The sequence below is a fragment of the Molothrus aeneus genome, chromosome 20, assembly GCF_037042795.1.
Source record: "Molothrus aeneus isolate 106 chromosome 20, BPBGC_Maene_1.0, whole genome shotgun sequence".
Lineage (NCBI taxonomy): Eukaryota > Metazoa > Chordata > Aves > Passeriformes > Icteridae > Molothrus > Molothrus aeneus.
This window is the reverse complement of record NC_089665.1, coordinates 1,878,037-1,892,051: the sequence shown is the minus strand read 5'-3', so window position 1 is coordinate 1,892,051 and position 14,015 is coordinate 1,878,037. Positions and strand designations below refer to the sequence as shown.

At 45.4% G+C, this 14,015-nt stretch overlaps 1 protein-coding gene across 2 annotated transcripts in view; it reads left to right on the top strand.

The window, feature by feature from the left end:
* AUTS2 (activator of transcription and developmental regulator AUTS2) overlaps nucleotides 1–14,015 on the top strand; it is an 805,862-nt gene that overhangs the window by 363,237 nt on the left and 428,610 nt on the right. For both annotated transcript variants that reach the window (XM_066563240.1, XM_066563239.1), the window contains exon 3: nucleotides 7,311–7,412. In XM_066563240.1, coding sequence (XP_066419337.1) covers nucleotides 7,311–7,412 — 102 coding nt within the window. The remainder of the gene's footprint in view (nucleotides 1–7,310; nucleotides 7,413–14,015) is intronic.

Here is a 14,015-nt window from a genome sequence, read left to right as displayed (position 1 = left end):
GTTATTTCTTGCCATGCAGTTCTCCTTTTATTTGTTTTCATACAGCCAGATTTGCTCTTGATCATTGATAAAATATGTTTTCTTTGCAATCTGACATTGAGTTCTGCATGAGATATGCTGCTGCTCTTTTCTGGCTGGTTGAAGGCACGTGTCCTGGTTTAGGGCAAATTTGGGAGAAAACCTCCAAAGGGGCCCCTCCAGAAAGCAAACCCACACGGCCCCTCCCCACAACCGGGTCGGGAAGGATTCCTTGGAGAGAAGTGGAAAGAACCTGTTTATTTACCAGGCACAGCACCCCCAGCACACAAAATGAACAATACCAGGTGACACCACTCTGTCACTGCTCTGACAAAGATGACAAATTCAGAAAGTCTCTCTGGGGGTGCTCGCTCTGTTCTCAGTCCCTCCTGTGCTGGGGCAGCTGCTGCAGCCACAAGGTGCAAACTCTCGGTGTTCCCAGGTCCCAGTGCGGAGCAGGTTCGAGTGGTTCCAAAAAAGGGAAAGGAGAAACAGTCCAGGGAAAATTTGGACTGCTCAGCTAAACTAACTAATGAGCAGGAGCAAGAGCAAGAGCAAAGCAGGAGCAAGAGCAAAGCAAAAAGCAAAAGCAGCACCATGCACTGCCCTGTCTGTGTGTCCTGCCAGCTGTGGGGTCTCAGAATCTCTGCTGGCCAGAGTGACTCTGAGATATGGACAAGCTTCTTTTCCCAGCCCAGCAGTTGATGAAGGAGTCAGGACTCTTCTGTTCTCGTTCTCAAGGTTGTTTATTGTTTCTTATCTATACCATTCTTTCTCTGACCCACCTCAGGTCTGTCTGGCAGGTTGGGGTGAGGCACACTGACAGCCTCAGGGCAGTGTTGTCTTTTGATACTAAAAACCACGTGTGCATTATTTACCATAACTTCCCAATACCTATCACCCATGTTAGACAGTGAGCTTCTACTCTAAACCAATCTGTAAGTGCCACCATCACAGCAGAAGATGGAGGCCAAGAAGGAGAAAGACTGGGCACACCCAGATTCCTCCATCTTGCCTCCTGAACCCCCATTCTAAATCCCCAAAATTCTACATTTTCACCCTGTGATAAATTCACTGTCATTCTACTTAAGCTATCTTGACTTGTAATTCTTCATATAAAGGTTGGTAATTGTTTTTCCATGGGTCAAGATCAAAGGCACAGGGGTCCTGGGCTCTGTGCCAAGGTCTCTGTCAGGGTCTCGAGTCCTCCAGGGCAGCCAGAGGAATTTCCTGGGTTCTCACAGTGGGGGAGCAGCTGATAACAAAACAAAACAAAACAAAACTTTGCTCTTCAGAGCCAGTCTTGAAGGCACAGAACATGATATCCAGCATAAACAGAACAAGGACTGGGGATACAAGCATGATAACATCACCCTAGGACAGCTCCTCAGGGCTGTGTTTGCAGGGCAGGGCAGGGCTGGCCTGGGCTGTGGGTGCAGCCTGGTCTCCCGGGATGTCAGAGCCCTGCAGGACGGCCCAGCAGGCCTGGGCTGTGCTGGATAACTGAGATCTCACTGCCTTCAGCCAGGCTTCATCTCCAGGCTGTGCTCCCTGGCCTTAGGGGCAGCCTGCACTCATCAGCAGCCCCTGGTCTGTCCGTGCTTCTGCCTGGATCCGGGTGTGCCTCGCTGGGAAAAGGCTGTGCCTGCCAGAAGTGACAAAAATTCCCATTCTTCTGTCCTGTTCCGTGGTGGGAAAAGGCCAGAGAGCAACTGGGGGCAGTGGAAATGTGTGTGTGCTGTGCCCTGCTCAGGACAAACTCCTGCCATGAGCCATGAGTGGGGCTGGGCTGTGCCTGGCCAGGATTTTGGGGGTGGGAAGCGTTTCTAATGGCACATGCAGGAGTCAGTTGAGCTGAGCTGGGGAATTCACTCACCCAGGTGGGAGCAGGGACTGCCTCACCCTTGCAAAAGCTGTTTAAATAAAGGATGACAGGCAGAAGTGAAAGTGGAATTCTCCTCCCCACAGCAGGGCTCTGCCATCCCTCAGGGAACAGGAGTCCCCTTCCTTTAGGGCTCTGGCTGTGCTCTAACAGGGAGAGGTGTTGGTATTCATAACTTTAAAGTATAATGTAGTGAAATAACCCTTTAATTCCATATGGCATAGAAGCTCAGGCACCTCAAATCTATACTATAGATTTACTGCTGCCAAATGGTGTGGGGTTTTTCAATTAAAATATATTTGAAAATAAAAAAGCTCAGGAGAGCCACATTAGGGTGTTTTTGACATGATATATAAGCTCTGTGAAAAAGTCTTTTGCCAAATTCTCAGCTGGTTTATTTATGTTAATTCTTGTTTATGTGCTACAATGGAATTATCTAAAGTGGCTTTGGGATCCAGCACAGCCAACTGTGATCCCAAGTTGATGCTCCCTGGAGTCTGGGGCTCAGCTGCCCTTCCATCCTCCCTTACACTCTTAACACGATCAACTCTGTCCTTCCTTCTTGTCCTGGCTGAGAGAAGAGGCCACAGAGAGCTCTGCTGCCATGGATTGCCCTTAGGAGTGTTTATGGCTTCTGTCCCCCCCCTCTCCTGTCACAGGAGTGTCTGGCTGGCACAGCAGCTCTAGGCCTGTCCTACTCCTAAACCTGAGAGTTTAGCTCTGCTTTACCCTATAACTCTGAGTGGCAGAAGGAGCACAGCAGAGCTGCTTTCCCTGGACACAGATGAATATTCAGTTTGCACTTTCACTGTCACAAAGTAGGGCTGAGTGTTTCCCTGCTGCAAAAATAGTTCTGTTAGATTCCAAGTCACCTGAAAATCTCTCTGTGGGCTGACAGAAGAGTTCCTGTTAGCACTTGCTGTGACAGCAGTTTCATGGTGATGTTTCTGCATCTATTTTGGTTTATTCATAATTTCTGGATGGTTTCTGTGTGGCCTTCAGGCCTGGGCAAGTCTCTCTTGCTTCATCAAATGTTCCCTCTTGGTGTTCCATATCTTGTGCCTCTCCTCTCTGTGCTCTCAGTGTCCCTCTCTCCCTGCCTGGGTCCCTCATGCCAGTCCCCATCTTTGCCTCCATTGCTCAGCACTCTGCAGGGCAGCAGAGTTGTGACTGAAGTTTTGTGACTCAAAAACCACATCATGGCTGAGGCCAAACTCCCCCAGCCCCTCTCACACCCATCCTCAGCAGGGCAGGGGAGGGACGTTTGTGAGGTAAAGGCAAGGAAACCACCCATTATTGTCATGGGCAAAACAGTCTCCACTTGGGGGAAAAAATTCAATTTGTCGTCCATAAAAATAGATTTGAGTAGTCAGAACAACAACAAAAATTGCAATGCCCCCCTGTCTGTGCCCCCCCAACTCAGCTTCCTTCCTCCATCCCTGGCTGTGGTGCAATGGAATCCACCATCACCCACTGGAGAAACTGCCCTGAGGGAAAAATCCTCCCAACAGTCCAGTTCTGGGCAGCAGGGAACACCTGTTCCTCTCTGTTTGGGGCAGGTGTGATGAAGAATCAGAAATAAAACCCTCTGCCGAGCCCTCAGCCAGCAACCTCCCTTCCAAATCTGCTTTTTGGCCTTTCCCTTTAATAGAAATGTAGTTATGACTTTATGCAGTTCTGCTTGACTTCTGGTGTCCTCCTACAGATTCAAAAGCATTACAAACAAACAGGATCTGTAGTGCAATGAAAGATCTCAAAAAATGCAATGCTAAGAATGACCAAAATCTAGAAAAGTTTTGGAGCAGTGGGTGTGCCCCAGGATTGGGTCCTGTGTGGTTCAGCCTGGGCAAGTGGTCTTGAGGTGCTTTTTCTGCAAGTACCCCATGATTCCCTAGGGGAGTCCCTGAGACTGCACATACTCCTTGTCAGTCAGAGACACTCTGAGGTTTTGGGTTTTGGGCTTTCAGTCTAGAAAATGTCTGTATTTCCTCTTTGTGACACCCTTTAGATGGATCCCTTCATGGATAAATTCATTCCCACTGTGCAGTGGAAGCACAGAGTCAAAGACACTTTTTGTAAACCCTTTTCCACTCCTTGCCTGGTGCAAATTAGAAGATTAATGCCGTGTTAATGTGGGAAGTTCCTCAGTGAGACCTTTGTAGAAGCACAGAATAACCTGAGTGGGAAGGGACCCCCAAGGATCCCCCAGTCCAGTCCCAGTCCTGCACTGACAGGCATAATGGGATTTTCATTGGGCTACTGTAGCCATGATATTTTCTGAAAAATCCTTTCCTTAGGATTTTTCCTCCTGAGAAGCTGAGAGGACTCAGGAACAAAATGTAACCAGTGGTTATCTGCTGCTGTGGAATGCAACAGGTGCATCTGGGATTGGGCTCATGTGGTTGTTTCTCATTAATGGCCAATCACAGCCCAGCTGTCCAGACTGTCTCAGTCAGACACAAGCCTTTGTTATCATTCCTTCTTTTTTATTCTTAGCCAGCCTTCTGATGAAATTCTTACTTCTATTCTTTTAGTATAGTTTTAATATAATATATCATAAAATAATAAATCAGCCTTCTGAAACATGGAGTCAGATCCTTGTCTCTTCCCTCATCCTCAGACCCTTGTGAACACCACCACAGGGTACCCTGCTAGAAACAATAGAGGAAAAAGAGCTCTCTACATTGCACTTCAAATTTTTTCCAAGGAAAGTTGCATTTCCATGGGGAAACTGATTTTAGGGTTCCTGTGTGCCAGGTGATGAACCAGATGCACAGAGTGTAACTAAAGATCCACTCTGTTTTCTGTGGGCCTTCTGAGCAGCCCTGTGCTGTTTCAACATTGTTTTTAGCAGCTGAATCTGTGCAAATAGATTGAGATGAAATGACCCATGGCCTGTCCACAAATAGTGTTCTCATGTGGGTTTGAGTGTAACTTTAGGTTCTTAAGAGAAGACAACGGGCACATTTCCATGCTTTACTTTTTTAATTTAACACAGATTGATGGGTTCTGGAATAAAATGCAAACCCTCAACAGTTTGGCACATGGAGAAACTCAACTTGGAAAAAAAGAAAGGAAAATATGGAAAGCTTATAAATCTTAACTTGGACCTATTTCTGAGTTTGCTGCCTGGTCCCTGCAGTCCCAGACACTTTTTTTTCTACAGAGTTTCAGGCTCAGATGTCTTCATCATGTTCTCTTACTTCTTGTAAATTGTGTCTAGAAAAATGACACCTGCTGGGTTTTTCTTCTCTTCTCTGTAAATAGCTGGAATTCGTGATGTAGAAGAATTATAAAACTGGGCTGTTATTATTAGTTAGCAAATAACTAATGTGTGAAGATTGTGTACAAACTAAATTTAGGTTCTAGAAATAAAATCTGAGACTGGAAAAAAAATTCTTAACACCCCACTTGCAATAAGAGTTTTTCCATCATTGGGTGGATGTTGACAAAAGACCAAGTGAGGGAAACTTGATCCATTTTCCTTTGGGTGGGTAAATGTTAAACTTGGGACCATAAAATTACAGGAGATGGAGGTCCTAGATAAGATCAGTGAGTTATAGATGAAGTGTAAGACTTCTTGAATTCGTTATCCTCCCCTCTGCCTCCAAGAGCTGCTCCCAAGATCTCTTAGATCTGACTGATAAACCGTTCCATTGGAAATAAAAATCATTTTACTGGAAATGTTCTGGCTGAGCTGTGGAATATTTCATTTATTTATTGAATTGTAAGTGTCTGACAAATAGCTCTGGTCCTTCTGCTGCATTTTCTTTGGGCTGAGAGTTTGCCTGTGCCATTTTTTGCAGTTGTGCTCATGCATTGCCACTCAGTTGTGTGCTGGAACTTTTAATTTCATGGACTTTGTGTCCTCAGTTTGATTTGACTGATAGAGAGCACCCAAAGCTTCCCTTTAGTGGTGAGGGGAGTAAGGGATCAAGGAGAAGCAGCGCACAAATACCAAACTTGCAGATGCAGTTTGCTCTGGCAGTGCTAGGGAGAAAGTGATAACCTGAGGGCGAGGATGCTTTTTGTGCTCCTTCAGTGGCCCTGGGAGGGGGCAGCTGTGGCTGTGGGTGAACAGAGTGTACATGTAGGAAAACATCAGCAGAAGAGCAGGTTTTATTTGTGTGCCCCTGTAAAAGTGCATTTGTGTGAATTTTTGTGTGTGCTTGTTTCTGGAGAACTGGAAATAAATGAGAGAGAGAAGAAAGAGGGGGGAAAAGGGTGATGGGGAGTGTTGGAAGAGGAACCTTTGGTCTCCAGTCATGGCATGGAGATGAATGAATACCTGCTCCAGTAGGATGTGAATGGAACCTACCATCATCATATTAACAATTAGAATGTTAGCAGGAGTTGTTTGGTGTTTGTTATATGGATATTGATAAGTGTAGTAGGTCTCACATAAAATATTTCATTAGGTACCTCACCAAATATTTTCTCTGCATTTACCTCTGCTTTCAGTATTTATGTGTGTGATCTTAAGTCTAAATTTCTGAAAGAGATTTCGTGCCAGTATTAACCACCAGAGTTAGTTCAAAGCATCAGCAAGGCTAAATGAAAATTTTAATGCATTCAAGCAAAATATAGGGAAGGATAGTTGAAAACAAAGGTATGCATTTTCAGCATTGCAGGGGACGTGGATCTCTAGGTGTGCATGTGCTCATGGACATGTGTAGTGGGTGTCTGTGAATGTTTCTCTCAGTACATTGCTGTGTAATGTGGTGACCTCAACAGTCCAAAGTGTAAGAGAGAGCAGATGTGTTCTCAGTTGTAATGAAAATGTAGTTTAGGGGTGGTTTTGTAGTTTTTTTATTACAATGCCAGTAAAGTTCATTAAAGCTGGTTTGAAATACAAAAGCAGTTTGATACCTATTAAGTAGATCCTGTTGTTTTATGAACATTGAGGTTTGTTAGTCAAAAATTGTTTAGAGTGCCAGGCAGTGTGGTTCAGGGCTAGCCCAGCAAAAGAAAGGCTTCTCTGGAGTGGTGACCTCCTCTTCCCCTGGGGAGACTCCCATTGATCTCAGGCCCTCAATGCTCCTATGCTGTAATGAGGGGGGAACTGATGCTGTGAGTGCTGCATTGTGATGGAAACCAAAAGCTTCATCCATGGCAGAAATACCTTGAGAAATCAGAAAGGTGAAGGTCTCAGAGGAAGGTCTCAAACTGTGATTTCCCTGGGCCATGAGTGTTGTTGGGACATGAGTGAGCTCGTGCCTGCAGCAGCTGCAGCTCCTGGGCTGTCCATGGTGTGCCTGGGCTGTGCCCTGGCACAGGGACACAGAGCCCTGGCACTGCCACGGAGCCACGGCCACGCTGCTGCTGCTGGGAGGGGATAGAGGACACTGGGACAAGGGCTCTCACCTGAACCAGGCTCAACCCTTGCTGTCTTTGTGTCTCCTGTGTGCAGCTCAAGCCAGGCCAGAACAGCTGCCGGGACAGCGACAGCGAGAGCGCCAGCGGCGAGTCCAAGGGCTTCCAGCGCAGCAGCTCCCGGGAGAGGCTCAGTGATGTGAGTACTGCTGGGGGATTTGTTCCTGGGATGGCTTGTGGCTAAAATCTCCTTCCCTTTGGGGCTTCAGCTGAGACATGGGGGGGTCAGAAAATTAACTTCGAGTAGGAAGAGAAAATTAACTTAGAGTAGGAAGAGATCCCGCATGCCCCGGCACTGAATAAAGTTGCACACTTGACTTTACAACCCCTACAAGGTGTGGGGTTTTTGCAAATCACAGGAGAGGAAGACTTAGGTCCCCTGCCCTGGTTCAGTAAACTTCTTAAAGATTGATAGAATGTCTTTCTGTGTGCAAACACTCAGCTCTTTGGAAACAGTTGAAGGCCATTTAATGAAGTTAAGATGTTCTGCATAGTTGAGAAGTGAGTAACATTTTTACTCCAAGTGGTAGAGGGAAAGAATTTATTTCTTTGGGCTACATACTGTCTTTATGAGAAGTATTTGGGTGTCTAGAGAGACTCAGTTATGTATAATGAATTGATATAACATGGCCAACAATAGCATAAGCTCTGCCTTTGTTGCTCTACCTAAAGTGCTGTGGAAGGGCCTGAGATGCAGCCCTGTGGAGAGTGTTTTTCTCCATGGGAGAATGCTGCTCATTCACCAGTGACACACATGAGTTGTTCTGACAGAGCAATGACTACAGAAATCTTTCTGTTGCTGCAATTAGATTACTATTTATTATGTGTACCATCACAATCCTTGAGTGTTTTATTCATGGCTCTGTGTCCTCTGTGCCACATGCTTTACAACACAGAATATAAAGAAAGCCCTGTCCCAACAGAGTATCTAAATTGGGGATTTTGTAGGTCAGATCCTTTGCTGGTAAAAGCATGGATAGCTACATCAGTCAACCCAATTTGTACCAGCCAGCAATCTGGCCCTACTTTTAACTAACCCACATTTTGGAAATGGGGATTTTATCGATAGCATGTCTGTGTAGATTTGGATGACAGATACCAGATGGTGTCCTCTATAGGCCAATCCAATAAAACTGAACTGAGCAGGCATTAAAAGAAATACCTTTGTAAAGGATACATTTCATTGTGCAAATTTAAGCCTGAAGGCACACAGCTAGCAATTTTTGCTGAATTGTGCATATCACTGGAACAGATGCTTGATTTTTTTTTCCTGTGAAAGTGTGAAATCTGTAGCACTCTCTCTCCACATCCCTTTGTCACATTTAGAGGTCCATTTCTTCCCCAGAGCCAGCCTTTATGGGTTACATTCAGCTAAACACATCAGAGCTTGCCCTTCATAGCTGTCAGCTGAGGTCAGTCTCAGGGCTGTGAGATCTCTTTGGAAGAGGAGAGTGAAACCAGAGGAGGTACTGAGGAAATGCTCTGTACAGGTAGCAGTGGAAGGCAGCTGGATGTCAGCCTGTCACCATCATCATCCTGGCTTATCTGAGCCCTGTGGCAGCTGGGAAGCCACTGCAACCAACTTCACAATTACACAGCACCTTCAGCAAAAAATGTCACAGCTCCTTACAAACATGGTTTTAATTTAACTTTGTCATTCCCTTGCAATGTAGTGAGTGGAGAGCTCTGAGGTTTATTGGGCTTCTCAGCAGCTCACAGAATTGCACTGCCAGACCTGGCAGTGAGAGCAGAGTCCTGGGTCCCCTTCCACCCATCAAATCCAGTTTTTCTCTGATGTTTTTACAATACTTTTCCTTTGTCTCGGTGCTGTGGCAAATTAAAAGGAAGTAGAGAGCAAATACTACTTCCCTAGTGCACCCAAGAGAGGACAGAGGGATTCACAGGTTACTCAAAAGAAACATTATGTAAATATATGTGGAGATGTATATTTTAAAGTTTTATACATAATTTATGTTTTGCTTAATAAGGAAAGTTCCTTTGCTTTGATAATTCATTGCAATACAAGCATGTCTCTGTGGTCTGGCATCACCAGTTCAGCTGAGATTTGATAAACTCACATGAGACAGCTCTCACTGTGCCTGGTCTGTGGTGGGCCTCCCCAGGCTCCTTCAGTTCAGAGCAGTAATTCCCATTGTCCTCTCCCAAAGTCAGTTCAGAGCTGTGCATGCCATTGCCCCAAAGTCAGTTCAGAGCAGTAATTCCCATTGTCCTCTCCCAAAGTCAGTTCAGAGCTGTCCATCCCATTCCCCCTCCCAAAGTCAGTTCAGAGCTGTGCATCCCATTCCCCCTCCCAAAATCAGTTCAGACCTGTCCATCCCATTGTCCTCTCCCAAAGTCAGTTCAGAGCTGTGCATCCCATTGCCCTCTCCCCAAAATCAGTTCAGAGCTGTGCATGCCATTGCCCCAAAATCAGTTCAGATGTGTCCCTCCCATTCCCCCCTCTCCCAAAATCAGTTCAGAGCTGCCCATCCCATTCCCCCCTTTCCCAAAGTCAGTTCAGAGCTGTCCATCCCATTCCCCCTCCCAAAATCAGTTCAGACCTGTCTCTCCCATTCCCCCTCCCAAAATCAGTTCAGAGCATCCCATTGCCCCAAAGTCAGTTCAGATGTGTCCATCCCATTCCCCCCTTTCCCAAAGTCAGTTCAGAGCTGTCCATCCCATTCCCCCCTTTCTCAAAGTCAGACACCCCATGTGCTGAAATGACAGGACCTTCCCAATATTTATTTTCAATAATACTTTTTGACAAAGTCAGATATCTAATGATACCCACTATTTACTGTCCAAAAAAGCTACAGGCAACAGAGTAAGCTTTTCTCTGAAGCTTTGTTTCTGTTTTCACAGCTATTTTCTCAGAAAAAAATACACAAAAAGTGTACCCAACAGAAGATAGAACAAAAAATATAAAACATTGCAGGCAGATTACCCTTGAGGTCAGAAAGCAAATTCTGGCCATGAAATATAAATGTTATAAATTATCAAATTGGTAGCCAAATTTATAAAAAAAAATTAACAAAGATTTATTAGATTGTTAAAAAAATAAAATAGAATATTGAAAGACCACCACAGCCTCGGGCAGCGTCGAACCCGGGTTTCAGCGCTGGGTGAACCAGGATCCATCCAGACTGACAGAGTGCCAGTGTCTCCCCAGGGGCTCACCCCAGTGCTTCCAGCAGCCACCTTATATACAGTTTATTCTGCCTGAGGCAGGGATGACCCAGTGTTTCTTTGTGTCTCTTCACATGTAGAACCGGATCCATACATGTGCAGGAACAGACAAAGGCAGGTCCAAGGTGCAGACAAAATGTCTGAGCATCCCGGCAGAGTCTGTATCCACATGTAGCAGGGTGAGGCCAGTTCCTGAGCATGGCAGGTGTAGCCATTCCAGGTGCAGGTCCTGTGAGTAGCTGAGACATTCCATTAACCGTGGTCCAGGAGGGTTTAGATGCTCTCTCCCAGGTGCAGATGCCAGGGAAATCATCGATGGTGGCCCGGGACTGTCCCATCCGTAGGGGAACAGATCTGATATTATCTTAGCACTGTCTGGGAACTGGTTGAATAAAAATAGGACTCTGCTCCCAGCCAGAGTGGTCAAAGACATAACCTTGGACTTTTACAATATTTTATACATATATAGCATGAATTATCTCTACCATATACTACAAAAAGAATCTCCACTATTGTCAGCTGGCAGCACTGTAAGGCATGGCTCCTGTATGGAAATGTGGCTAATGACTGAAGTGCATGTTCTCCAGGTGGATGATCCATTTTCCCATCCCAGTTTTGAGCAGGCTGGTGAAACAGGAATGTTAGAGCTTCACAGGCCTTCCTGCAGGGCCTGCTGAGAGCTCAGTGACAGATGCAGAATGAGGGAGAGGGGATAATGAACATCCAGTTGCAAACTGACTTGTCAGTGGCTTCATTCCCTCTCCTGTCAGGGATCTTTCAACTTTGCCTATTGTAAATGTTCCTGCAGCCCTTGGATAATGCAGAGTGATGCAAAGTGTGTTTACAAGGAGTGACTCCTTTCCAGGCTAATGAGATCCAAGCAGGTAATTTGCAGCGTTTGTGAGAGGGGGGCAAAAATGAAAAGAAGATAATTCAATGAAAAGACCATATTAAACAGGAGATTTTTCTCATAATGAGGCTTGAAATAGCATCAGACAGTAGGAAGGGGAATATCCTCTGTTCTTGTCAGATGCAATGCAGTGAGACTGATTTCTGTCAACTCCTCTCTTTGTCCTCGCCTGGCACATGTGTGCACACACCCACCCCTCTGTGAGAGAACATAATTAGCAGAGAATCTGACCTCTGCTAGATTAGGGATAATGATTGCTCAAATGCTCCAGTGCAAGCAGTGCCCTGATCCAGCTCCCCCTCTGAATTTCATAAACCCATGGCTCTCTGCCTTTCTCCCCTGTATAGGGTTTTTTTTTTAGGAATGACAACTTGTTTTTTTCCTTTATGGACAGAGGTAGCTCCAGGGGCCTAAAAGAGAAATTGGAGAGCTGCTCCTCCTTTATATATAGGGTGCTGTAGTCAGTTTAATCTCATCAAAATCTTGCCAGTAGTAGAATTCATTTTGTTGAGATCTTGCTTGGAGACAAGATGGCAGCGCTTTCTCTTTTGCTCAGCTTGGAGCTCAGTCAACTTCTTTTTTTTATCTCCCTGTATGTATTTATTTTTAATTGAGTCCTCCCTCTTTGGAATACATTTTTGTCATGTTTTACAAAACAGCCAGGAGATTTACCTGAGGAAAACATGAGAGTTACAGCTAACCTGGATGGTAAATGCACTGTGTATTCAGGGGTTCAGCCACCTCTTTGCTAATCAAAAATCAACCCACCTGGTTTCTTTGGAGCACATTCCTAAATTCCTGATCTACCTGATCTCAGCCCTGGCTGCTGCCTCTGGTGTTGGTTGCAGGCTTTCAGTGAAGGGATGAGCAGCAAAAGCCTCTCCCACATGGTCACTGGATGGGATTCAGCACCTCATTGCCTCTCACTGCTTTTGGTACCTTTCTGTCTGGAATGTTTTTCCAGCTCCTGAACAGGCCATGGGATAGGAATCTTCCCATTTGTCCCTGCATTAAAAGTCTGCTCTTGGGCTCTCAAAAAAGCTCATCACAGCTGCTGCACTCTTCATGAGTGCTGCCCTGCTCCCAGTGCCCTGTAGCTGTGTGCTCCTCCTGAGCTGGGCACTTTGTGCTCGAGAGGAGCCACAGTGAGGAGGTGACAATGAGGACCAAGTCCTGAAATCCTGAGCTGCCCTGCCCACCAGGTCTGTGGCTGTTTGCTTCAGGAAGAGACTCCAGTAGTGTAATCCTGTGGGCAGCTCATGGTTTCAACCCCAAATCCAGGACATTTTGATATTTTCAATTCTTTTGTCCCCCTCCCTCTCACTTGTACATAGCCAAACACAAATGGAGGGACAGCCTTTGGGTTATGTATATACAGGGGCTCCCAGTGATGCCAAAAGTCACAGCCAAACAATATTAAGATAATGAAAAGCTGTTACCTTTAATGAAGGTCCTCCAGGTGCAAGTATGGCAAAATGCACATGTCATACAGGACTTGGACAATTTTATAAGTTTAACAAATTAGCATACTTCAGAGAAAGTATTCAATTAGAAGAACAGTTAATTAAGTAATTCCCCCCCCATTTTGGTTCTGCCCCCATTGCTCCCCCAGCTTTTGCCCCACATTTATTATGTCTACAATATATGGAAAAAACCAAAAAATCCTTGGTTCACTGTGAAGCCCTCAGTGCTGCTCCCTGTGCAGAACATCTCCAGTGACTTTGGCAGTGTGTGGAGGCACAGGGGCAGGGCTGTGCCTGTGTGTGTGCCAGGAGCTGCTCAGCAGCAGTGGCTGTGCTTTGTGTGCGTGTGCCTGTGAGGGTGGGCATGTGTGTGTTTGTGTGTCTAAGGTTGGGTGCTTAAATGCTTTGTTGCATTATGTTAATTCCTCGGCAGTGCAATCAAATTCATGTCGTAATTAAAGCTGTCAGTTGGAAGGCAAGCCAATCGCCAAGAAAACACAGCATAACAAATGAAGTGAAATGATTCTGCGTGTAGCTATACAATGCTTCGCCAGGCATGAAATTAAATAAGTAATTTGATGTTGACATCAGAAATTGAAATGATACCCACTGTTCCTTCATTCAGTCAGACCTGCATAAACAATAGCCAGAACAAATATGTACAACACAGTCTTTCTCCCCACCCAGCTCCCCAAGTAATGCACAATATATATGCAAAATGGGTATAACTGTGCCTTCCAAGACCTCAAGGATGTAATTTTCTTTGGTACACGATAAACTAATGCTTACACGAGGGTTACTACATTTTTGCTTCTGGGCCAAAGTTCTTTTCTTTAAGAAAGGATGGAAACAAAAAAAAAACAAAACAAAACAAACCAAACCAACCAAAAGAAAAAAAAAAAAAAGGTGGGGGAAAAAGCCTAGAACCCTGACAATTTTAAGCAAGTGTATTTTGCTGATGGGCACCTGATGCAGGCTTCTGCTGGTGGTTGTGTGAATATCAAACAGTATTTCTAATGTCCTATTTTGCAAAGGGTTTCGGAAAGTGAAACCATTACCTCTGTTATAGGCACACTTTAAATAAGAGCTATAGAACCAGCCAGTGCAGGATCACGACTCAGCACGGGCTTGTAAAGATGTTTGCACAGTTGGTCCCAAGGCTGGGCACGGGGTAGTGGGAGCC